This window comes from Phoenix dactylifera, chromosome 5 (genome assembly GCF_009389715.1).
Source record: "Phoenix dactylifera cultivar Barhee BC4 chromosome 5, palm_55x_up_171113_PBpolish2nd_filt_p, whole genome shotgun sequence".
Taxonomy (NCBI): domain Eukaryota; kingdom Viridiplantae; phylum Streptophyta; class Magnoliopsida; order Arecales; family Arecaceae; genus Phoenix; species Phoenix dactylifera.
The window spans coordinates 10,463,145-10,487,593 of NC_052396.1; the positions used below are offsets into that span (position 1 = coordinate 10,463,145).

The 24,449-nt window shown below is 41.6% G+C and overlaps 1 protein-coding gene across 1 annotated transcript; it reads left to right on the forward strand.

Annotated features, from left to right (window-relative positions):
* The first annotated feature begins 3,451 nt into the window (after positions 1-3,451).
* LOC103710324 (probable 2-oxoglutarate-dependent dioxygenase AOP1) lies at positions 3,452-16,538 on the forward strand. Its single transcript, XM_008795996.4, has 3 exons — positions 3,452-3,913; positions 15,605-15,926; positions 16,057-16,538. The coding sequence occupies exons 1-3, from the start codon at positions 3,534-3,536 to the stop codon at positions 16,324-16,326; spliced, it is 972 nt and encodes a 323-aa protein (XP_008794218.1). The 5' UTR covers positions 3,452-3,533; the 3' UTR covers positions 16,327-16,538.
* The last annotated feature ends 7,911 nt before the right edge of the window (positions 16,539-24,449 follow it).

A 24,449-nucleotide genomic window follows, 5' to 3' on the forward strand; every position in this document is an offset into this window, starting at 1 on the left:
CATTCTGCGCCGGATCTCACAGAATGGAACTTCTAAAAGTCTCTTTCCAATCCTATGCACCCTTGCAATGTATCAAGAAATAGCATCAGCTGATTTTCTAAACAGCGAAGATCATATAACACAGTTTCACAACCCATTATCGGCAAGAGATCTGGAGGAATTTGAGATATTGAGGGCTCGTTTGGTTCGCAGGAAGCATTTTTTTTCTAGAAATATGATTCCTGAGAAACAAATTCTTAGGAAGAGAATTCTTAGGAAAGTACTTTTGGCATATTTGGTTGACCATAAGAAAGTGACAAATTTCCAAAGTGCTTATGTTTGGTTGGCCATCCACTTTCCTGAGAAAGTTATGTATAATTCCTATTATGCCCTTAATAAAAATTAGGTCTTTAATGCCTCTTTAATACTTCTTCAATGTTGAAGAGCCTTTTTGGGAAAAAGTAAAAATGGAGTGATTCCCGCCTCATGAAAAAGTAACTTTCCCATGTTTCTCATGAGAAAGTCTTTTCCATGAAATGTGGGAATCATATTTCCATAGGAATACAACTTTTGTCTCTCTCCTTTGAAAACTTCAACTAAATAAGTAGCATCTCATTACTTTTTCGTTGACCATATTTTTCTCCCTTCTTTTCTGGCGATCCAAACGAGCCCTGAGAGGGTACTCAGCAACGTTATTACTAGAAACGCAATGGATAAGTAATGTTGCAGATTCTTCTGCCATGGGGGTGCAACATTGGGATTCGCGTCTATTAATGGGAAGCTGCCACTTCCAGAAAGGGTAAAAATATTTAATTGGCTAGCCTTCAATAATAGAATCCTACTGGAAGATAATATGAAAAAGCGTAGATGGAATGGACCCATACACTGTCTACTATTTGGAAAGGACGATGAAATAATCGACCATCTCTTTGTAAAATGTGAGTTCATTCAATCCATATGGGGAAACTTTCAAAAATAAATATCCATGCAGCCGACACCCAACACATTCGAGGAGATGTGGACTAACTGGAGACAAATGATGCAGGAAAAGATTCAAAAGATGGGTGGGCCTGCCTGCTGACCACGACATGCTGGAGAGTGTGGAGGAAAAGGAATAACAAAGCATACAGGTTTAAAGCTAAAGCTGCTAGTGAGATGCGGAAGCATTGCCTCTTCCTTATGCGAAGTTGGATGTCATGCCATGAATGAAAATATCAAAGACTTGTTCAACAGATGCTACTGGAAGGACATGGACGAACCTAACAATCAACTCACCTTTAGATACCAGCAGCCAATCGCAAGTTAAGCATTGTCTTGTTATTAGCCTCCGATAATGCTTATTTCAATCTGTCTAATTGTTTGCTCCTAACGATGCCTGTAAAAAAGCATCAGTAAATCATCCACAACGCTTATATGAGTCGTCTAACTATTAGCTTCTGACTATGCTTACCAAAAAGCGTCGGAAGAGCCCTTTCCTCCACTTCCGAAGTTTTTAAGCGTCGTAATATACGAACGATAATAAAAAGCGTCGGCAAATTTTGGCGCAGTAACCAAATTACCAAGTCTTCTTTCTAGTGTCGGCAGATCACAGTCGGAAATTTCTATTTTTCTATGGTGTCGAGACTGTACATATAATCTCTTATGGAAGAAAATTTGGTCAATCGGTAGAAATGAATAAAGTAAATTACCAAAACTCTCTTGAGGTTTACGTTTATTATACTTACACTCAATAGTTTGTAAAACCTACACTTACATCAAGTTAGATTGACGGTGTTAGTGAATTCAGTTATCTTATATGAAAAGTCAAATTATCCCTGAGTGATGAGTAAATTACAAAAAGCTCTCTGAAATTAGGGATAAATTATGCTTACATATAATTATTTAAAAAAACCTACGCTTATCCCCGGAGTTTTATTTTTATCCAATATTTTAATCTATAACTTAATAAAATGTTAGCCAATTTTTTAATTTAAATGGAACCTAAATGTCACATTAGAAAAAAAATAAAAAAATGATCAAACTAGCCTTAGGTGATATAACATCCACCCAAGGAGGAAAACAATCATGAGATGCCATAAGTCTGGAGCTCGATCTTGATGAATCATTAGAAAAAAGCTATTTGCCAAGGAAAAAATAATCTAAATCTCTCATACAAAATGCCTCTAAAATTTTCTGCTACTGAGAACAAGTATCAAGAGTTTTGTCGCTTGAGCCAGCCTGTTCATGGTCCTAGTTAAGCCATGGAACTGCCACTGATGCACTCTCCAAAAAGAGAAGTTCTCATACATGTACTGATTTGAATCCATTTGATGATAGGCTGCTAAAGCTATCAAAATTCTATATGTAGACAGAGGAATCCTCATCCACAGTGACAATGCTAAGAAATCATGTCTACAGTATTGGACAAGTGGAACTTAGAATCAATAAATAATACAACGACATCTCTGATCTCTGTAGCGTGGTAGATAGGAAAGAAAGAAAAAAGTCTGATTAGGAAAGATGCTCATTGCTAGATGCTGGTCGAAAATTAAAGATGCTCATTGCCGGATGCCGGATGAGAAGGAAGCTTCTTATCGGTCGCTCATAATGGGGTGGCGAAGTAAGAAAGAAATCCTAACCACTCAATTTTAATGAGAAAAAGACTCTTAAAGATGTAAGACTTCAAAAAAATTGGAGAATCAAAAAAGTGAAAAAAGCCTTTTATTTTCTTATAGAGATAATTTTGATTTCTTACAATAAATAAATGGATTCACCAATACTGCCAATTGAACTGGGTGTAACTATAGGTTTTAATTACAAAATATTGAGTCTAAGTGCAACAAATAGAAACCTTAGAAAAGATTCTATAAGATTATTTTGGTTATTTTAAAAAAATTTAATATAATATTTGGCTCTCATTAAATGTTAATAGTTTGACTAATACTCTACTAACATTCTATTGTGCTATGGATTAAAGTATTGGAAAAATAAACCTCTGGAGGGTAAATGTATATTTTTAATACTATTGAGTATAAATATAATTTACCTCTAATCTCAGAAAAGTTTTTGTAATTTACTCAAATAAATATTACCATTATAATTTGGTACTTTTATATTGCCAAAATAATCTAATAGAATGGCCATATTCTTTATATCCTTTTTCTCGTTTGTTTTATAAACATAACATAACGGAGGACGCAGAAACCGTGATAGCAGCCGTTATTTTAGACATCGTCGATATGTTGTCCCTATCTAACATTAATGCTTGGAATGGTTTGGTAGCAGTCACCGATCTCCTGCTTAGAAAGGGAAAAAATTTAAAAAGAAAATGGTTCAGCTCGAAAGCCAAGTGGTTACATTCCTCAGCAGTGTAGTGCACGCCCCCATGCGCACCACCTACCAAATTCTTTCATCCAAGTCATTCACAAGATTTCGGCTTTGCAACAATGACAACTTGTACTTCTAACAGCGTTCTAAAAGACTCGACTCCCCTCCTCTCTCTCTCTCTCTCTCTCTCTCTCTCAAGCCTGTTTCTGTTGTTTTTCCCATCAAATTAAGAACAGAGGAGGGAAGGAATGGCCACAGAGGAGGCTCAGCTACGGATTCCGAGAGTAGACCTCACAGGGCTGAGACTGGAGCACGTCGGAACGGCCCGCTGGGACGCGGCGAGAGAGGAGGTTGCGCGAGCGCTCGAGAGCTATGGGTGCTTTGATGCCGTGTACGATGGCGTCGGCCCGGAGCTTCTCCGGACGCTGTTTGGGAAGGGAGCCAAGGAGCTGTTTGGGCTTCCACTGGAAACTAAGAGGAAGAACTCTGCGGGGACGCCATACCATGGATATATAGGTCAGTTGCCGGGCTTGGACTACGAGAGCTTGGCTTTGGAGGATGCAGAGGTTATGCGAGGTGCTGAGCGCTTTACTCGGCTCATGTGGCCCGACGGGAATCCCGAATTTCGGTATTAATGCTTTGAATTCTCTCAATCTCTCTTTTTTTTAATTATGGTTCAGTCTGCTTTTTATTTTTTTTTCTTATTTTTTTTCTTGCGAACGACTGGCTTGGGCTTTCAAAATTGTTTTTCTTGAAATAAATTAAATTAAGCATGTGTTTTGGGAAGTTGAAACGGGCTAGTGTTTGGGAACATGCAGAGCATGTAATTTGCTTCAGTAACATCAAGTGAATATGGTCACATTTTTTTTCTAAGATTTTTGTACTATATTGGCTAGTAACCTGTGTATTATACCGACTTGATACGATACTAATATGGTATAGAGATCAACATGGTATTGGACTGACAAATGATATGTTTGTTTTCTCATCTTTGATAGTGTACCGTATATCAGCGTGAGAATGTACCATACCAACTCCACTTGTAGCTATAAGATATAGCTAGAATACTAAGGTGGAAGACTTAGTTTCCCCCTAACAAACATATATTGAAATGTGATCCGATCGGCGCTCAACTAAAATCTCTCAAAACAAAACTAAAAAAAATAGAAAAATCTCAATAGTAAGGCTTTGAATTCCTTTTTCTTTCATTGATCCTTCAAAAAAATAAAGTATATGGCTTCTATTTATAATGTGAAGTCCGCTCTAACACAAGTTGGGTCGAATTTCTCATTCCAATTCAACCTCCTCGTTATAAATCTCAAAAAGATATCTAATTTAAAAATAAAAGATAATATCAATCAGGCATCATAAAACCAAGTTATGGCTTCCAAAAGTTTGGCTGCAACTCGGCTTTCCGATGTGGCGAATCTCGCTCTTAAACCCTGTCCAGTCTCGCTCGTCGTGGTCAAAGTGGTTCACATCAAGTCTGAAGATCCTTCTGGATTAGGACTCCTCCTATTTAGAAAATTTAGCTCCCGCTAAATCAGAACTGAAGGCGAAAAAATATGTGCTTCCCCGTCTCGCAATTGAACCATCTAACTTTGCTTGGAGATGGTTTCTGGTCTAGCTCTTCTTCCAAATTGAGTCTCAGCAAACTACTTGCTCTACTCTACATCTGTACTTTGTTGTAGGGACTCTCCTTATTGTCCTTCCTCGTCGATGATTACTACGATGACTCCTCGATCTTGATCTCAGTAGATTGGTCAATGGAACCAAAGAACAAGAGCTTAGCATCTTATAAGTAGTATCAAATATTTGTACCATCGTCACAAACTTGTTGCAGGCATTAATAAGTCGGTTCGCTTGGGCAGCAATTGTAAGATCTATATTTTCTTGTATTTTGGAGGTATTGATCATAAACTCCTTTCCGTCCTTCATGAATCGATACTTCTTCAGATGTCGGTAGAAGACTACATCTCAATCACAAAGGTATAGGCTCCCAAGGATAATTTGGAAAACATCTAAAAGAATAAATTCACAAGTTACCTCATCGATATACCTCTCAGTTATAGTGAATTTGAAGGTACATTCTTAGTAATCTTCAATTCAACGTCCTTTTAAATCCAGCCAAGAAAGTAGGGACATGGATGAGGCTTAGTCTGCAATGTATGACCCAACCTTTTAGCCTGGCCCATGACAGAAATAGGCCCAAAGAAAAAAAAAAGAGGAAGGAAATGAAGTTCCCCTATTTGAGTCAAAAGAGGAGACTGACTTCAGCTCCTCTTCGACTCTGTCGGAGGCTAGGAAACGCTAGGCTCCATGTCTATCTAAGGGACCTCAACCTCCTCCTTCGAGCCTCACCATTAATCACTGAATTCGCCATCGATTTGAGGGGATCTTTGAGTTTATTACCGCGGGTGATTGCTTAAGCTTTTCACCATCTATCCGGCCACCATCAATCTAGCCGGAAGAGCTCATTAGAGGTAAGTCCTTGCTGCTGACTCCACTCTTCTCCTCTTCTAGTTTTAGACCACCATTCCACCTTGAATCCAGCTGATGAATCACTATATTGATCACGGACAAGCCTCCCCTATTTTTGTGTTTGGCCGACCACCACCCGATGTGGCTCACAAGCGTCAGCCTACCGCTAGAGGCCACTAAGGGACATGGCTCACCGATGTCAACCTACTGCCAGATGCCACCGAGGGACGTGGCACACCGGCGACCGTCGCCACTTGAGGCGGCTTTCCTCCATTCGGAAAGAAGAAATCGAGAGAGAGCCTCACAGTTCTCTCTTCTCCTTGCTTATTTTCTCTCTCCTCTATCTAGTTCTTCACTCTACTTTTCTTTCTCATCTACTTGTTTCTCTCTCCAAATAGATCTATGAACCCGAGGGAACCTTGCAAAGGGCCCTAATCTGCCGCGGTGCCCAGGCAGCCCACAAGATTGATCACCCCGGCCCTGTTAAGTGTTCCTGAAACCTACTGATGATGAATCCTATTGAATGGCCTTGACCCTTATCGAGTCTGTGCCCTATGATTCATTGATCGAGTTGCTTAGACCTGACCTAATTGGGCCACTGTCATCCGGCCAACCATTTTCTTTGTCTTGTTATTTCAATACTCTTAAAGTTATCGAATGAAAATTAATCTTCCTCTTAAAATCTTCAAATAGGTTTAGCAGGTTTATCTAGTTATATTTGAAAGTCTAAAATGGAAGAGGTAAGTAACTGTAACACTCCTTATTAGATTTCAAATTTTTATATATTTTCTATGCTTATAATTTGTATGAAAATATGAAGATAGTATGAAATATTGATGATAACATATTTTCTTAAAATTAAGGATCAAACATATGATATTATGAAACTTATGATTTATTATGAAATAATGATTCCATGAATATTTTAATATTAATGATTCTCCATATTTATGAAAATTGTATTTTTGTTATAAAAAAATTCATGATTATTCATTTTACTGTTAAACGCTTATTTATGAACTATGAACTCTATATAGCTATTTAGTGTTTTATTCATGTATAATTCAAAAAAATATAATTTAATATATGGCTTAAAAAATTATTTTAAGAATTATAACAAAAAGCTCTTAAATGACTACGTATGACCTCTATAAGTGGGGTAGATCGACATCCAGAGCAGTTCCATATGACTATGTCAGCAGATAATAGTAGTTCATATACGACGCTATTAGAAGATAATAGTAGCTGGCATACAACCCTACCAACAAATAATCGTACTTGGCTTACGATCCTGCCAATGAATATAATAGTTGGTGTATGACCCTACCAATGGGGTAATAGTAATTTGTGTTTGTCGATTACGACCATATTATGGGTATAGTAGTAACCTTAGCATTTAGTCTAAGAGAAGTAACTTGATCAATAATATGGTTAAATGGTAAATAATTTATAATTTTATTTATGCTATACACATGGAACCATGTTTATGACATATTGATGATATTGCATGCATAAATAATTTTATGACTTACTTTATCATATGTTACTATGAGATATTCTATCTTGCAATAATTGTTGTTTTCACTTTATGATGCATCGATTCTAGCAAAAAAAACATATGCTTGATCCAGTAAGTTAGTGAAAGGCTTACTTATTGAGCCGTGTCTTTCTATTTTAATTTTTCTCTCTCCAAGCAAATAGGATCAGTAGGATCAATGGATGGGCCAGACTTAGAGTTTGTTCCAGCAAGCTTGGCAGTCTATATAGCAGAACTTTAGTTCTTCAACTGATTATGAATTTGTAGCTCAGTAATTTTCTAAATTTTAAAGATTATAGGTTTGGTATTTATATTTTGATTTAGAAGCTCTGAACAAATAATGGTTGCATTTAATAGATAATAAAAGTAGATTTCTATTTATTCTATTTTGTTTGAGATAAATTTGGATGCTAAATGAAATATTTGCCTTTCTGTTATGGTGGGTTGTATCCCTTGATAGCATAGCCATGATATGCTCCGGATCTAGGGCATGACATGCAACCCCAACTTATGAACCAAATTTTCAGAGATGGGGTTCTTCTGGCTTCTAGGACCTATAATAGCCTCAATGATACTCTACTTTACTTGGATTTTTAAGTGCAAGAGTTCCTCTCGCACCACTAAATCTGCTTCAATGTTGTCTCGGGTTTCCTCGCCATCAAGCTCAACTTCTACAGCATTAAGAACCGCCTTCCCCTTCTTTTTAGAATCCTTATCCCTTTGCATCTTCTTCTTCGGCCACAGATAGGGGTAAAATTTCTAATACTTCTCCTTGATGTGTCCACATAGGTCATAATGATCACAGTAATTTCTTTGAGTTATATTGGCTTGCTTCTTGCCCTACTCCCTGTTATCCTAGATGCACAAATATAATTGATAAATTAAATATTTCTAATATTCAAAAACAATAAATAAGAAGAATAAACTAGCAAATAATTAACTTGACAATATAATAATAAAATGAAGAAAGAGAAAGAAGATGGCCTGTGGATCGAAGCACGCTGATGCGCTGTCCCAGAAAAGTTTATGCCCCCTACGCACGGGTCTGCTGGCACAGATCTCCTAGTGATACGACGACCCAATACAGAACCACGTCTTCCCCGTCAGTGCGCCTCTAGGAAAGAAAGAAGAGCACGTTCACGCTTACAGATAGCTCAAAAGAAACTTAGAAAAATTATGAGGAGAAGAAAAATTTTCTTTATTTCTTTTCTCCCCAATGATCCCTAGAGCCCTTTTTATCTAGACTCTTGGAATAGGAAGAAGAGAAAATTTTGATTGTTATTTGAAATGATCCCTAGAGCCCTTTATATAGGTTCAGGCACGTCAAAAGAAGAAGATTCCCCTCCCGCGGATTGATGATGTGTCTTTTTGTGCTCCTTTGATTCTTCGGCTTATTGCATCTTGGCCGTTCATGCTTCCTTCCTTCTTTGAGGGGCCTTTCCATGCTTGCTCTTGCGCTAGATGCATGACACTTGTCATGGTTTACTTTCTTTGGAAATTTTTTCATATTTGCTCTTACGCTGGATGCATGACACTTGTCATGGTTTGCTTTCTTTAGAAATTTTTCCATATTTGCTCCCTTGCTTGTGCACGGATGCTTGCCACTTGGCCGTTAACCAATTTGGTTTTCAAATTTTTAAAATATTTGATTTAATTCAACAATCCCCCACATAAATTAAATATTTAAAAAATTTAAAATCAAAATAAAATTAAAAAATAAAATGCTGAGTATATTATATTATGTAATAGGTGTAGGTACCTTTCGGTTTGAACCTTCACTTAGTGATAACTGATTACTTCTGTGGAGCCAAGGTGGACTATACCTTGAACCTTAGTCCATGGCTCAGATTTCATCAACAGCACACATAATATAGCGTGAACATGCTCGAAGCGGGTTTGCGCTTTACGGCCATGCACAGGTATCTCTTCATGTGTGTTATTAGGGAACAGCCCACTTTCCACAGTCGCGGCCTCACGACTACACGCATATAGGTGAATTCTAAAAAGGGTACGAGCAAATAGGTACCCTGCCTCATGGGTCTCGGATCCATTAAGAGTAAAAACTCAACCTAACCCTTGCTTTTTATGAGCACTGTTGCCATAGGGATGGAAAAAATAAATAGTGCTCCTCATTAGTCACCTATCTAGCTTGTTTCTACCTATTGAACCTTTTCAGGTTGGGTTACCACCATGGTGACTTTACTTATGGGCTTAGCCCCATTTCCCTCGACAACTCTAGAACCACTGTTCTAGATAATTCTTAGGTAAGCTGATCAGCTAGATTCCTTTCGGATCTTACAAAATTTAGTGCAATCAAGTTATTCTTTAATTTGTATCTCAATGATTTATGGCACACTTTCAAGTGCCTATTCATTTTCACATTTGCATTTTCTTGATTGCATTTATCTATAGCAGATCTGCAGTCACAATGAATAGATATAGAAAGTAATGGTGAAGTCAGAAGAGGTAAATCTATCAGTAGATTTCTAAGCCACTTGGCCTCAATGCTAGTGGTATTTAGGGCAATCATTTCAGATTCCATGGTACTCCTAGCTACTACAGTTTGTTTGGTAGACTTCCATGATACAACTGCACCTCTTAAAAGGAAGATGAAACTAGTGGTGGATTTGGTGTCAACTGTATCACTGATTTAGTTGGCATCACTATAGCCTTCCAGAACAGCAGGATAACCACAATAGTGTAATCCCAGAGATATGATATTCTTAAGGTATCTGAGAATTTTTTCTAGAGCAGTCCAATGATCATTATTAGGATTGTGAGTATATCTACTCAGTCGGTTCACAGAGTATGCGATATCAGGTCTGGTATAATTTGCAAGAAATTCTAAAGAACCAATGATCTGGGCATACGAGCTTTGATTGATTGGATCACCTAAGTTCTTCTTTAGATGAAGAGATGGATTATAGGAAGTAGATATAGGATGATCAGAGTAGTGAAACTTTTTAAGAATCTTCTCCACATAGTGGCTTTGGGACAAAGTTATTCCATCTTCATTCCTCATGATTTTAGTATTAAGGATTAGGTCTGCTTCTCCTAAATCTTTCATGTCAAATTTTAGAGATAAAAATTGTTATACTTCATTAATAATTTCTAAGTCTGTTCCAAAAATTAGGATATCATCTATATATAGACATAAGATTATAATTTTATTGTTCTTCTTTCTATAATATACACATTCATCTGTGTTATTAATTTTAAATCCATTAGTTAGGATTATTTCATCAAATTTAAGGTCCCATTGTTTGGGGGCTTGTTTTAGACCATAAAGAGATCTAATCAACCTACATACCTTTTTCTCTTGACCTGGGACAATGAAACCTTCGGGTTGGTTCATGTAGATCTCTTCATCTAGGTCCCCATTCAAGAAAGCAGCTTTAACATCCATTTGATGTATAACGAGCTTATGAATGGAAGCCAAGGCAACAAGAATCCTAATGGTAGTGATTCTAACTACAGGGGCATAAACATCAAAGAAGTCAATTCCAGATTTTTGAGTAAAACTTTTGGTTACTAACCTAGCTTTATATTTGTCTACAATTCCATCTGGCCTAAGTTTCTTCTTAAAGATCCATTTACACCCTATGGGTTTACTTCCTGGGGGTAGGTCTGCCAATTTTCAAGTGTGGTTTTGAATTATGGATTGCATTTTATTATTTATTGCTTCTTTTCAGAAGGGGGCATCTAGAGATTTCAAGGCATCCTCTAAAGAAGTAGGAGAGTCTTCTATTAGGAATGTGTAGTAGTCTTCTCCAAAGTTCTTTTCAACTCTAGTTCTTTTACTTCTTCTAGGTTCAGTTTTTTCTTCTTCTTCTCTAAATCTGGTTCTGCTAGAACTAGTCCCTAAATTATTATTGGTATTTATTTGATCATTTATCCTTGTTTTAAAGGAAAATATACTTTCAAAGTAGATTGCATCTCTTGCTTCCATTATGGTGTTGTTATTAATTTCATTTATTTGAGAGTTAAACACTAAAAATTTATTGGCATTACTCTCAATTGCATATCCTATAACTATTGCATCTACTGTTTTGGGGCCAATTTTCTTTCTTTTATTTTCTAGAATTTTTACTTTAGCTAAACACCCCCACACTTTTAAGTATTTTAAGTTAAGTTTTCTATGTTTCCAGATTTCATAAGGAGTTTTATCATTATATTTGAATGAAATTCTGTTCAAGATATAAAATGTAGTTACTAGTGTCTCCCCCAAAGATTTTTTGGTGCACCTGAACTAATTAGCATAGAGTTAACCATATTCATTGTGGTTCTATTCTTTCTCTCGGCTCCTCCATTAGATTGGGGTGAATAAGGAGTTGTCACTTCATAAATTATCCCATGTTCTTCACAGAACTGGGTCAGCTCAAATGAGGTATATTCACCTACTCTATCAGACATTAAGATTTTAATCTTTTTATCTAGTTGGTTTCCAGCCTCTGCTTTATAGTCTTTGAATTTTTATTTAGGACCTCATTTTTAGTTTCAATAAGATAGAGGTGACAGTATCTAAAAAAGTCATCTATGAAAGTTACAAAATATTTGTTTCTATTCCTTGATGTTCTTCCTAAGTCACATACATCACTATGTATGAGTTTAAGGAGATCAAAATCTCTACTTACAGAATGAAAGGATCTTTTAGGTAATTTGGCCTCTACATATATCTCATATTTGTCATTATTCTTAGGTTCTGATTTTAGGATTAAGTTCAAGTGCATTAAAAATCAAATATAATTATCAATGATATTTTTTTTTTCACAAAAGGTCTATGACTCTCTTATATAGACCTAAGACTTATGTGCCATACATTGCTTGTTGGCGGGATAATTGAAACTACTTCCTAATCAGCCACATGGGGTGAAATTTAAATTCAAAGTCAATCTTCTCCCATGCAGGGCACATGCTGAAAATCAAATGGGGAAGGTAAGCAAATGGGTTAGACCCATTATTGACTTTAGTAGTACTCTCACCAATGGCTGAAATCAAGTCTTGGGTGGTTAGCCAGAACTGCATTTGATTCCGCCACCTTCTAAAGTTTTGACCATCAAATTTTTTAGGTTTAGCACTAAGGTTTTCAGATGTGTGGGAAGCTATTGATTAGGAGAGAAGAAAGAGATTGATTTGTAGCTTAACAAAGTTTTGACACATATGAAATTGAAAAGGTTTATGTCAAATTATTGCACTGATATCTAATTTGAACTTTAGATGTCTAGTTGAAAAATCCAAAGAATAACAGCCAGATCCGCTCCAGATCGGTGGTGGAGCACTTGGCTCACTTAAATACTAGCCTTTCTTAGGCACGTATGCTGTTTTGACAAGCTTTTCTTAGACACCGTTATTCAATAGATAATTTCACTAGATATCGTTCAATTTCATCCTACGTGCAATATTAAGCTAGCTCCTATGAATTAACCAATTTCCAAATTTCCATTTGAATGGAATCTGAAAATTACTCTGTGAGGAGTCCAAATGGAGGTATTAATAAACCTCTTGGAGGTTAGGCAATCCAATATTTTGCTGAAAAAATTAAGTACTAAAGTAAAGCTAGCATAAATGTATAACAACTAAAATATAACAATTTACAATTATGCAGTAAAAAATATATAATAAATATTGCAATCTAAAATCTAGTGCTAACAAATATAATTAATAAATTAAATATTTCTAATATTCAAAAATAATAAATAAGAGGAATAAACTAGCAAATAATTAACTTGACAATATAATAATAAAATGAAGAAAGAGAAAGAAGATGGCCTGTGGATCGAAGCACGCTGATGCGCTGTCCTAGAAAAGTTTATGCCCCCCACGCACGGATCTGCTGGCACAGATCTCCTAGAGATATGACAACCCAATACAGAACCACGTCTTCCCCATCAGTGCGCCTCCAGGGAAGAAAGAAGAGCACGTTCACGCTTACAGATAGCTCAAAAGAAACTTAGAAAAATTATGAGGAGAAGAAAAAAAATTTTATTTCTATTCTCCCCAATAATTCCTAGAGCCCTTTTTATCTAGACTCTTGGAATAGGAAGAAAAGAAAATTTTGATTGTTATTTGAAATGATCCCTAGAGCCCTTTATATAGGTTCAGGCACGTCAAAAGAAGAAGATTCCTCTCTCGCGGATTGATGACGTGTCTTCTTGTGCTCTTTTGATTCTTCGGCTTATTGCATCTTGGTCGTTCATGCTTCCTTCCTTCTTCGAGGGGCATTTCCATGCTTGCTCTTGTGCTGGATGCATGTCACTTGTCATGGTTTACTTTCTTTGGAAATTTTTCCATGTTTGCTCCTACGCTGGATGCATGACACTTGTCATGGTTTGCTTGCTTTATAAATTTTTCCATGTTTGCTCCCTTGCTTGTGCACGAATGCTTGCCACTTGGCCGTTAACCAATTTGGTTTTCAAATTTTTAGAATATTTGATTTAATTCAACACTCCCCCTGTTGGCTTGATTCTTTGCCCCCTTTTTCTAAACTTGTCGCCCTTTTTACCTTTCTTAGGCCGATTCTTCTCCTCAATCTCTATGGCCTTCATGCTGGCTTCACTAATATCTTCAACTTTGAAGAGTTTCAGCTCCTTTTGGATGCTCTTGTGGAGACCTTCAATGTATTTCATGAAAGATGCATGATCGTTGATGGAGATTCTATGGGAGATTGCTTGCTTATAAAACTTGGTGATGGATAGATTGATCATACTCCTACCGTACGTACTTCCACTTGATCAACCAATCCTCCTCATAGCCGATTGGGTAGAACTACTTCTTGATTAGGCTCTTGAATTTGTTCCATATCAAATTCGAAACATTGTTATTTCTTATGTACGAATTCTACCAGATAAGAGTATGGATAAAAAGCATAAGATAGGTGAAAGCTACCTTCTGGATACGAAAGTATCCATAAATAATAAAATATATCACTAATTGGTCTAGCCAGTTATCTAGCTTTTTCGCATCAATAACCCCATCATATACAGGGATCTCAATTCAAGCCTTAACTTTAAACCGTTGAAGAGAGAGAGATTTTTCATACCCATAAGTCGCTCATCCGTATCCTCCTCGTTGGATGGTGGATCTTCATCTCGAGTCGTAGGACAACATTGCAACAAGAGCTGATGGTGCTTGTGCTGAAGGTATCGCCAGTCTTCTCCTCTAGTTGTATAAGACGTTCCTTCATCTCATCATCACCTATTGAAGAAGAACTAGCAGCCATACTCACCTTTATCCTTCGACGTACTTGAAGCATTGATAGACCTTCTCCTAATTGCTTGTATTGCTCAGATGTCTGGAGCATGAACAAAGGCTCCCACAAATATAGAGGATCGAAGCTCTGATATCAACTTGATCCAATCGAGAAGAAGGAAGAATTTCTTCACCTGCTCAACTCGAATATCTCAAATGAAAAGTAGAAGAAGATGGAGGAATCTTAAAATAAAAGTAGGACTTTAAGTTCCCTTCTCTTTTCATTGATTCTTCACAAAAATGAAGTATATAATCTCCATTTATAATGTGAGGTCTGCCCTAATATAATTTGGATCGGATTCCTCTTCGTAATCCTATTAGAACTCTTTTTTCTAAAATAGACATCTCTAGTAAAAAAATCTAAAAATATCGAGGAGGTATATTTCAACTTCTACATTAACTCTTTCTTCTATCGCTCTACCTGATTCTTCTTAGATAGAGAGCTACCTGATTCTTTTTTAAAAACTTTCAGTTTGTCCGGTCTGTTTCGGGGTTTAACATTGAATATTTGTCCCAATTCAATATCCTAGTTGTAGATCTCAAAAAGATATCCAATTTTTTTTAAAAAAAATCATCTCAATTGGACATCGTATGACCAAGTTATGGCCTTCGAAAGTTTGGTTGCGACTCGGCTTTCTGATGTGGCAGATCTTGTTCTTAAACCTTGTCCAGCTTTACTCGTAGTGGTTAAAGTAGTCTACATCAAGTCTGAAGATCCTTCTGGATCAAAATGTTACATGCTTTAAGATTAAAACTTTAGAAAATTTGCCTTGTTACACTGAATATAGTTTTTCTTTTTTAAGAATAAGATGGATTTCCCCTTTGATTTATTTTATCAAGAATTTGAAATGAAAAATTCCAAACTACAAGGGATAATGACAACTTAATCTAGAATACACTTGTCCAAAAAGAGTTTATGCCATTAGAGATCTTATTTGAAGCCGTACTGCTTTGATGACAATATTCTGAGTTACAATTTATTTTTTGCAAGACTCTCTTTTAAGATTAAGATAATCTTCATTGGTCATAACATATGTCCTTTGCATTGGCTAGTGATACATTATGCTCCTTCGCAAAGAAATTGGTAGAGTTAGATCGTCTTGTTCAGAAGATGATCTTGGAAAGCTTGGGCGCTGACAAATACTTTGATTCTCACATTGATACCACTAAGTACTTGCTTCGACTAGCAGAGTATAGGGCTCCACAAACTTCGGAAACCATAGTGTGCATGCCTGAGCATACTGACCATAGCTTCGTGACTATAATTTGCCAAGATCAAGTTAGCGGCCTTGAGATACTGACTAAGAACAGAGATTGGATTACAGTTCGCCCATCACCCGATTCCTTCACCATCATGACTGGTGATGCATTTGAGGTATGATCACTTATATTTCTGTTCAATTCAAATGATATATGGCATGAAAAATACAAACTATTGATAATTAAGAAGATTATTGGTCAAGTTAAGTTATGATATCCGAGTTAAAAAACTCTGCAATTCATAGGCATGGAGCAATGGAAGACTGGTTCCCCCACGCCATAGGGTCGTTTTAAATGGTGGCAATACAAGATACTCTTCCATCTTATGTTCGTTTAGGAAGGACGGTCACCTGGTGCAAGCCCCAAATGAGCTAGTGGATAAAGAACATCCGATGCTCTTCAAGCCATACCTTCACGGTGACTACCTCAATTTCTGCATCACAGAGGCTGGCTATAATGCACAACATCGCCTCAGGGCTTTCTGCGGGTTGGGAGAAAAGGGAGAAGAAGTATAAACTTCTCATCAGACATCTATTACATTTTATTCCAGGTGCCAGCTCAAACCTAGCCCAAGGATGGTTAATATGGAAGAATGTATCTTTAAGAGAGTGGTTAATACTTAAACATGAGTTATATTAGAAGATTCTCACATCATGCTATGGAGTTGAATAATGCTATATAAGAAAGAACGATCTGCCGAGTAAAGTTTGATATTTAATAACAATCTATTTTTAAAATAATTAGAAAACAAGAATTTCTAAAGCCTACCTCAAATAGTTCAAACATGGTTGCTTAGGTTTTGGCAGGGAAGGTTCCAAGCAAGTGCACATTGATAATTTAGATTAAGGAGCCATCGGATTTTATTTATCTTTTAATTTTACAATTATTCTTTATTATAGAAGGATATAATCGCCCATTTTTAATGAATTTAATCACCTATATTTTACAAAAATAAATTACCAGCCATTCATATAACTACCTGCGCCGTTTCAGAGGAAGTTCCATGCTTGTTAAAAAGACTGCAGGAATATCCAGGCTTCCTACAACTATGCCATTAGACAAGAAATATAGGGAATGGCACGGCTCTGATTTTCTTTGAGGAGTGACCCCAAAGGATTCAGCAATATCCAAATTTGTCACAACTCAGGACCTCACCTAAATTGGCTAGCCAGAAGGTATATTTGGGTTCCTTAATCCTGTATAAGTACCCAAGATCTACCCAGTGAATAACCGATATAGAACTAAATACATGCCCGTACGGGTCTTCACAAAATCACTATAGACTGCATTCCATCAGAAAGTTCCCAGTAGTAGAGGAGGCAAGGGCAAGCTCTACACTTGCAAGTGCAAATGAGATCCCCGGGCATATCCATCTACCAGCTCCAGAAGGTAGGAAATCAAAGTTGGTTCCCTTGAAATCAGTGGTGCTTCCATCAAATCTCTCCGGCTTGAACTCTTCGGCGTCGTCCCAAATTTGTGGATCCCACCCTAACGCCCAAGCATGCACAATTACCCTCACCTTCTCAGGAATCCCGTAACCGAGTATCTCAGCCCTCTCTTGGGGCTCTCGAGGGACTAGCAGGGGAACTGGTGGGTGCAACCTCAGGGTCCCCTTGATGACTAGTGTCACGCCCCGGACCCGGATCCGTGACACGGCCGTGCTATTGCCGACTACCGCCTACAATAGCACGCAGCCTCATACCTGGGTAACAGGGTAGTCAAACCAACCGAATCTTTTCATATGAAAACATTCTTAGTACAACATGCTGGTCAGTACCCAAATACAGAGCTTCTATGTAGTTTATGTACACAAAAGTATACTTGCTTTACCCCAAAAGAAAGAAGCCCTGATACCAAATTAACGTGTCTCTGGCAGCTATCAGTGGTAAGGATCTGAAAGAAAAAGTAAATGAACGGATATGAGCTACACGGCTCAGTAAGTAATCATACATAATCTTACCGGATCGAACATAATGGTAACCATGTTTATGCAGGATTTGAGAAGCTGACATGCATATTCATCTAATAATCATCATGGCACAATAAGTATGCGATTTAAACAAAGCAGTAGTGCAAATCACAAAAATTTTCATAATATATGCATATGAAACCGTGCCCCCGGCATGCCGTGGTCCTTTTTCTCTCGGATGCTACTGCGAAGTCAGACTCGACCACTGGCGGGGCCAGCTCAGTTACTATTCAGCCACTGGCGGGGCAGGCTCAGTTACTATTCAGCCACTGGCGGGGCAAGCTCAGTTACTATTCAGCCACTGGCGGGGCAGGCCCAATTCCAATTCAGCCACTGGCGGGGCAGGCTCAGTTACTATTCAGCCACTGGCGGGGCAGCTCAGTTACTATTCAGCCACTGGCGGGGCAAGCTCAGTTACTATTCAGCCACTGGCGGCTCAGTCATTCTCAGTAGCATCTTTGAGCCCATTATAGTGCCTCTGGGCTAGCTAAGACTTTATAAACTTACATGCATGATTAAAATATCAGTATCATCATGTTGCATACATAGCCATAGCTTCTGGGATCATGCAAGTTACTTATGCATTGTAACATATCATGCATGAAACATATATTCTTAAAATAAATGCTTAGGAAACATTAATAACATAACATGATCCATAACAGGATTAGGACAGGTTACTTACTTTCTTCACAAATCATGTATACAATTCAAATTGTATGAAAAATACTGGTTCATCTTATAAAACGTAATACAAGATCTACGATAAGATTAAGGTAAATTACTCACTTTCTTCACAAATCATGTATACAATTCAAATTGTATGAAAAATACTGGTTCATCTTATAAAATGTAATACAAGATCTACGATAAGATTAAGACAGATTACTTACTTCAATTCGCTTTCCAAATTGCTCAAGTCCAGGTGACAAATCCTTAATCACCTAAAACAACATCATAGGGTTTACATTATTCCCCATTCATTTATTATAACATCTCTTAGTTCATCATACTATGAACTTACTTGCTTGGATCCCATCCAAGGATTTAGCCCAAGTCCAATTTGAAGCCTTTGGGGTTCGATTTAAAACCAGATTGGGTCCACATGGGTTGATTGGGTTTTTTAATTAAAGGATTGGGCCTCGTTTATAATTGGGTCCAACCTTTTCTAGCCAATTGGGTCCTCTGATTTGGTCAATGTGGCTCATCTGGGCCTGAGTCGAAGTTAGCCCAAGGTCAATTCGACCTTCTGTCAGTTGAATTGGGCATGAATTGGGCCTGATTCACAATCAATTAGGTCTGCTGAGACAAACTCAGCTTAATTGGGTTCAAATTCAACACCAATTAGGCTTAATTGACCCGTTTAACTCGATTGGGCTTGAATCAATCCTTCATCGGATTCACCCAAATCGAATTAAAGAATTTAGGCCTAACGGGTTTCGGATCCGGACTCGGATCCGACCCGCTAGGCAGACCCGTTAAGGATCTCTTTTCTTCTCTCTTCTCTCTTTTTTTTTTTCTTTTTCTTTTCTCTTCCTTTTTTTTTCTTTCCTTTTCTTCCCTTCTCCTTTTTCTTTTCTTTTTCTTCTTTTTTTTCTTTTCTTTTTTTTCTTCTCTGTTTCTTTTCTTCTTCCCGAAGTTTCTTCTCCTCCCTTCTTCTCTTTCATCCCAATCTCCCCATCCTCTCTTCTCCAACGAAGGGAGGACGGCGAGCGGAAAGGGGGGGATGGCGAGCGGAAGGGAACGGCGAGCGGAGGGGAGGATGGCGAGCGGAGGGGGACGGGCCACGACCGGCGGCGTCCGCGGCCAAGCCCCGCGGGATCCCTGGCCGAGCCTGCGGCACTCTCGGCCGCGCCTGCGTCGACGGTGCTCGCGGCCGAAGCCGGCGGCCGCCGCACACGACGACGAGGATGAGTCCCCTCTTCCTCTCTTCTTTTTCTTCTTCCTCCCTTCACCAACCTCCCATATTCTCTCTCTCACTCCCAAACCCTCTCTCTTCCTCTCTTCATTCTTCCCCTGTGAAGGAAGAAGGGGAGTTTGGGAGGGCCGAGCCACAGTCGGCGGTGCCACGGCTGGGCTCGCGGTGTCCACAGCCGCGCCTGCGGCTGAGCCCACGGCCGCGCCTGCGACGGCCTTCTCTTCTCCCACGGGGAAGAGACGCCGGGAAAAACCAGTGGCAACGCGGGATGCCCGTGGCCGTTTCCCACGGCTGTTCCCCGTGGAGGTCGTGGTGCTCGCGGTCGGAGCCAGCGGTGTCGCCGGCGCCGCTCGCGGCCGCATGCAGTGAGCCCTCTTTCTTCCCTTTTCTTTCTCTCTCCGTGTTTCTTTCTTTCTCTGTTATCCCGATCAAGTCAAGAGGAGAAAAGGTAGAGGGCTTACCTAGCTTTTGGAAGAAGCCACGAGCATCTTCTCCGGCGACGGAAGTAGGTTTGGCAAACCCTCTCTCAGAGAACAGAGGAAGGAAGGAGGAGGAAGGGGTACGGTACACACACAGAGAGAGAGACCTAGGGGGCTGTAGCCACCTTTAGCTGGGGTGAAGTGTCACCCCCAGCTTCCCCTCGTGAAGGGCCTAACAGCTGGGCCCTCCACAGCTTCCCAGCTGTCCCTACCCTAGTCACATCCATCCTTAGGGTATGGCATAGCAGCCACCAACAATGGGCCCTAGTTAGGTCCATTAGGTGTCCTGGCCCAATGCTCAAGTACGGGCCCAAAAAGGTTTTGGGCTCAAATTGGGCCCGGATATTACAACTAGTTTCAGGTAGTTTGGTTCACTAACCTCCCTCTCATGAACCTTCGTTTTCCTGCCAAGCAACTCCCTCACCCCTGCCTGCGCCCTCTTCATTACTCTTGGATTCCTCATCAGCTCTGCCATGGCCTGCTTGCGAACGTGATGTCATGGGTCATCATTATCTCTCCGGCTGCTTCAGGGAAGGAGGCAACGACTACGAGGGTGTTCGCCTCACCGAGCTTTGGCGTTCTTGGACTTCCCTGAATCAATACAACATGGGATTAACTGTTGCTGGAAATTGGACCCGGAGGCGACCGTGGGCTGAGAGGGGAGGAGCTCCGCTGCTGGAACAGTAGGTGGCGGCGCGTCAGCTGGAGGCGTCCTCCTAGAGAGTCCTGCAAGAAGCCGGTGGCCGGGATCTCTGGCGCCGGCCCTCCAATGCTTAAGTCAGAGGGGGGGCTAGTATATGAGTGGAGTAAAAGAGGAGAATGTTTGTTCTTGTGTCCGTCCCTTTCTTTTTTCCCCCAGATTCTCTTTTATAGAAGGATATTATGTTACCTGAGAGGTGACAGGGCAAATTGTCTTTTTCGTGATAATTGGGCACGATCATGCTCATTAATGGCGTTGTGGAGAATAAGACCGGATCAGACCGGAGTCAGCGAATTGTCATGGTTGATCGGACCTGTTGGAGTGGTTGAACCGCCGGCCGTGGTGGGCCTGGGGTTCGTAGATAGCAAGTGCATTAATTGCTGAGTGAACCGGTGATCAGGGAGAGCCATACGCTTTGATAGTCTAGTGATCCGGAGATCATCTTGAGCTGTGTTCATTTAATGGTTGAGTGCATTGGAGGCCCGCAGGGGTCATACGCATTAATGATAGGGCGTGCCGAAAGCCTGCGGAGGTCACGTGCCTTAATGGCTTGACGACGGCAACAGAGTACGGTGGAGTCAGGTATCTAGTTGTCAGATTCTCTAAGGGGTTAGGCTGGGGTCAAATATTTGGACAAGGCATGGGCTCGGCACCCGAGGGTTAGGCTGGGGTCAAATATTTGGACAAGGCATGGGCTCGGCACCTGGTCGGGTGTCGAGCCGAGCCAGTTGCTCAGCGGAGTGCCTCCAGTTTGAGCGTTGCGAGGTCGGGCGCCTTTATGGTCGGCGCCTTCCTGGTCGGGCGCCTTTCTGGTCGGCGCCTTCATGGTCGGGCGCCTTGGTCGAGCACCTTTCTGGTCGGCGCTCCCTGGTCGAGCGCCTTCCGGGTTGGCACGACTTGGTTTTTCCCCCAATGGTCGGCGCCTTCCGGTCGGGCGCCTTTCTGGTCGGCGCCTTCCTGGTCGGGCGCCTTGGTCGAGCACCTTCCTGGTCGACGCTCCCTGGTCGAGCGCCTTCTGGGTTGGTACGACTTGGTTTTTTCCCCAATACTACCCCCCGACATCCGAGTTCCAGCTGGCCACCAGCTCGAGCGCGGGAAGTAATTTTAGTCGGGCCATCATGAGTTAAGAAATTTCGAATTATTGCGCGCTTCAAGGCGCTTTTAATGGGCGGCGTCTCTTCTTTTCCGAAACGTCTCATTATTAGGGTGCCTTCCTCGAAGCGTCTTCGCGTCGTGGGCTCATGATAGGGCCACACGATCCGACGAAGCGCTTCTGCGTTCGAAGCGTCAGCTTGAATTAAATGCGGCGCTCCGGCTCTCGAGCCTACACGCGTCATGATCTGAACGGGGAGCAGCATTTTTTCTCGCTGATTTGGACCGTTGGAGGAACCTATATAAGCCCTCACCTGGCCTCCAGCTACTTTCTTATTGTCTTCTTCCTCCAGCTTCTTCTCAGTCCGAAGTTTCCAATCTCCGGCGAACTTCACAGGTCTCTCCTTTTTTTTTATCCTCCCAGAATCCTTTCCTCTCTTCTTCCTAATGGGTCTCGGTCCGAGCGATATCGAGTCCACCATGAGTGAGCAAGAGGTCGAGATGGTCGAGGAATGGTTCTTTCCTCGATGAGGGTTCCGTTTGGAACCCGCCAAATTGGGGGATCGAGTAACGAATCCCCCGGTAGGTCGGATCGGAGTGTACCTGGAGGCACTCTGGGCCGGCCTACAGTTTCCCTTTCACGGGTTCATAAACGAGTTGCTTACGGAGTACCAGTTGGTCCCGGCGCAACTCGCTCCGAATGCCTGGAGGACAATCGTCGGTTTCCTGTCGCTGTGTTTGGCGTACGGAATTCCGACCTCAGTGAACGTTTTCCGGCGACTTTTCATGTTAAAGTCGAACCCGGGAGACGGAGAGTGGCTCTACGTCGCCCTTCGGGCGGGTCGGCCACTCTTCCAGGGCGCCCCATCGTCCATTCATGAGTGGAAGAAGAAATTCTTCTTCCTGGGCTCTGAGCGGACATGGGGGTTTGACCCTAGGTGGAGGCCGAGCCGACTTAGGACCGTCAACAAAGTCCCCAAGCTTTCTACGCGCGAGCAGGGGATCCTTGACGCCGTTCGCAGCCTCGGGGACGGTATTCTGCTGAGCGGCCTCATAAGCGAGGACGCTCTAGTGAATGTTGGCCTGAGCTCGGCGCGTCCTCAGGATAAGGGTAATAATAGAAAGTCACTTTTTTTTCTGCTATTATTCTGTGTTATAATCCTGCTCGTCCTTGCAGATATCGCGAAAATGGTGACCAAGAGCGAGGTCCTGTACGCCCATTTTCAGAAGAGGGCGGCCGAGCTCGCGGGGGAGCCAACAGAGCCAAAGAAGAAGGCAAAGGTCTCGGCCGCCGTGGTCGCCGAGACGGGCGCTCCCAGCACCGCGCATTCCGAGGCTGGTCGGGGGGAGGGCCCAGGTTCTAGGGGCGCGAGCTCTGGTGGAGCTACGATGGCGCTCTCGTGCCCGGCGCCAATTTCGCAAGTTTCTGGTTGGCAGGAAACCCCGAGCACCGACCAGGGAGGGAGGAGTTCAACGACGGATTTGGCGCTTGCGCGCCCCGCTCCAACTTTGCAGCAGTCAGATCGGCCGCCTGTCCGACCCCAATTCCCCAATCCCGAGCCGAGGAATAGTCAAGGAGCTACGGGGTCGGCTCTGCCCAGGCCAGCCGAGGCCAGTCTTCCGGGCTCGTCGGGTCCCCAGGAGAGGGTGCCTTACGCTCCCGGTTGGGCAGTTTTCGAGGGCGACTCAGCCCTCGATAATCCCCAGGTAGCGCGCGAGGTTCTTCGGGTCGCGCTACTCCCGGCCGACCAGGCCAAGATCCGGTCCATGAACTATGGCGCCTTCATGGATTCAGCCCTTTGCTCTGCCGTCCGGGTAAGTTAACCTCTATATTTGTGCAACTCTATATTTTAAATTGGATTCGTTTCTCACGTCCCTCTTTTACAGCATCTGCACGAGACCGAGATGCTGATGCACATAATCCAAGATTATCGGGAGCGAGCCCGAAAGCATCAGCGGGGGCACGAGGAGGCCGAGGCGAGGCGTCTAGTGTCCGAGGCCGAGCGCCAGGAGCTCCAGACGAGAATGGAGGCGGCCGAGGGCGAGATTCGGGCTCTGACCGCCGAGCTCGAAGAGGAGAAGGGCGCGCATATACTGGTCAGATCCGAAGTGCGCGCCGTGGAGGCTTGTCTGGCCGAGGCCGAGTCGACACTCGCTATCCGCGAGCAGGAGGTGGGGAAAGCTCACCTCAAGGCCCAAGAGCTCGAGGCTCGTTTGCTCGACGCGCAGTCCTTGCTCGTCGCTCGCGAACGAGAAATAAAGAATCTGGAGCGGAAGGCCGCGTATCACGAGGCTCGGGAGAAAGAGGCTCGGGAGCAGGCCCAGGACGCCGTTAAACTCTTCCGTGAATCGGAAGAGTTTCGCAACCTACTGGAGGAGGAAGGCGTAAATGGGCTCATCCAGGGCTTCAAGGACTTCCGCAACCAACTACGGCGACTTCTCCCGGACTTCGACCTTAACCTGCTTCAACCAGGAGTGGG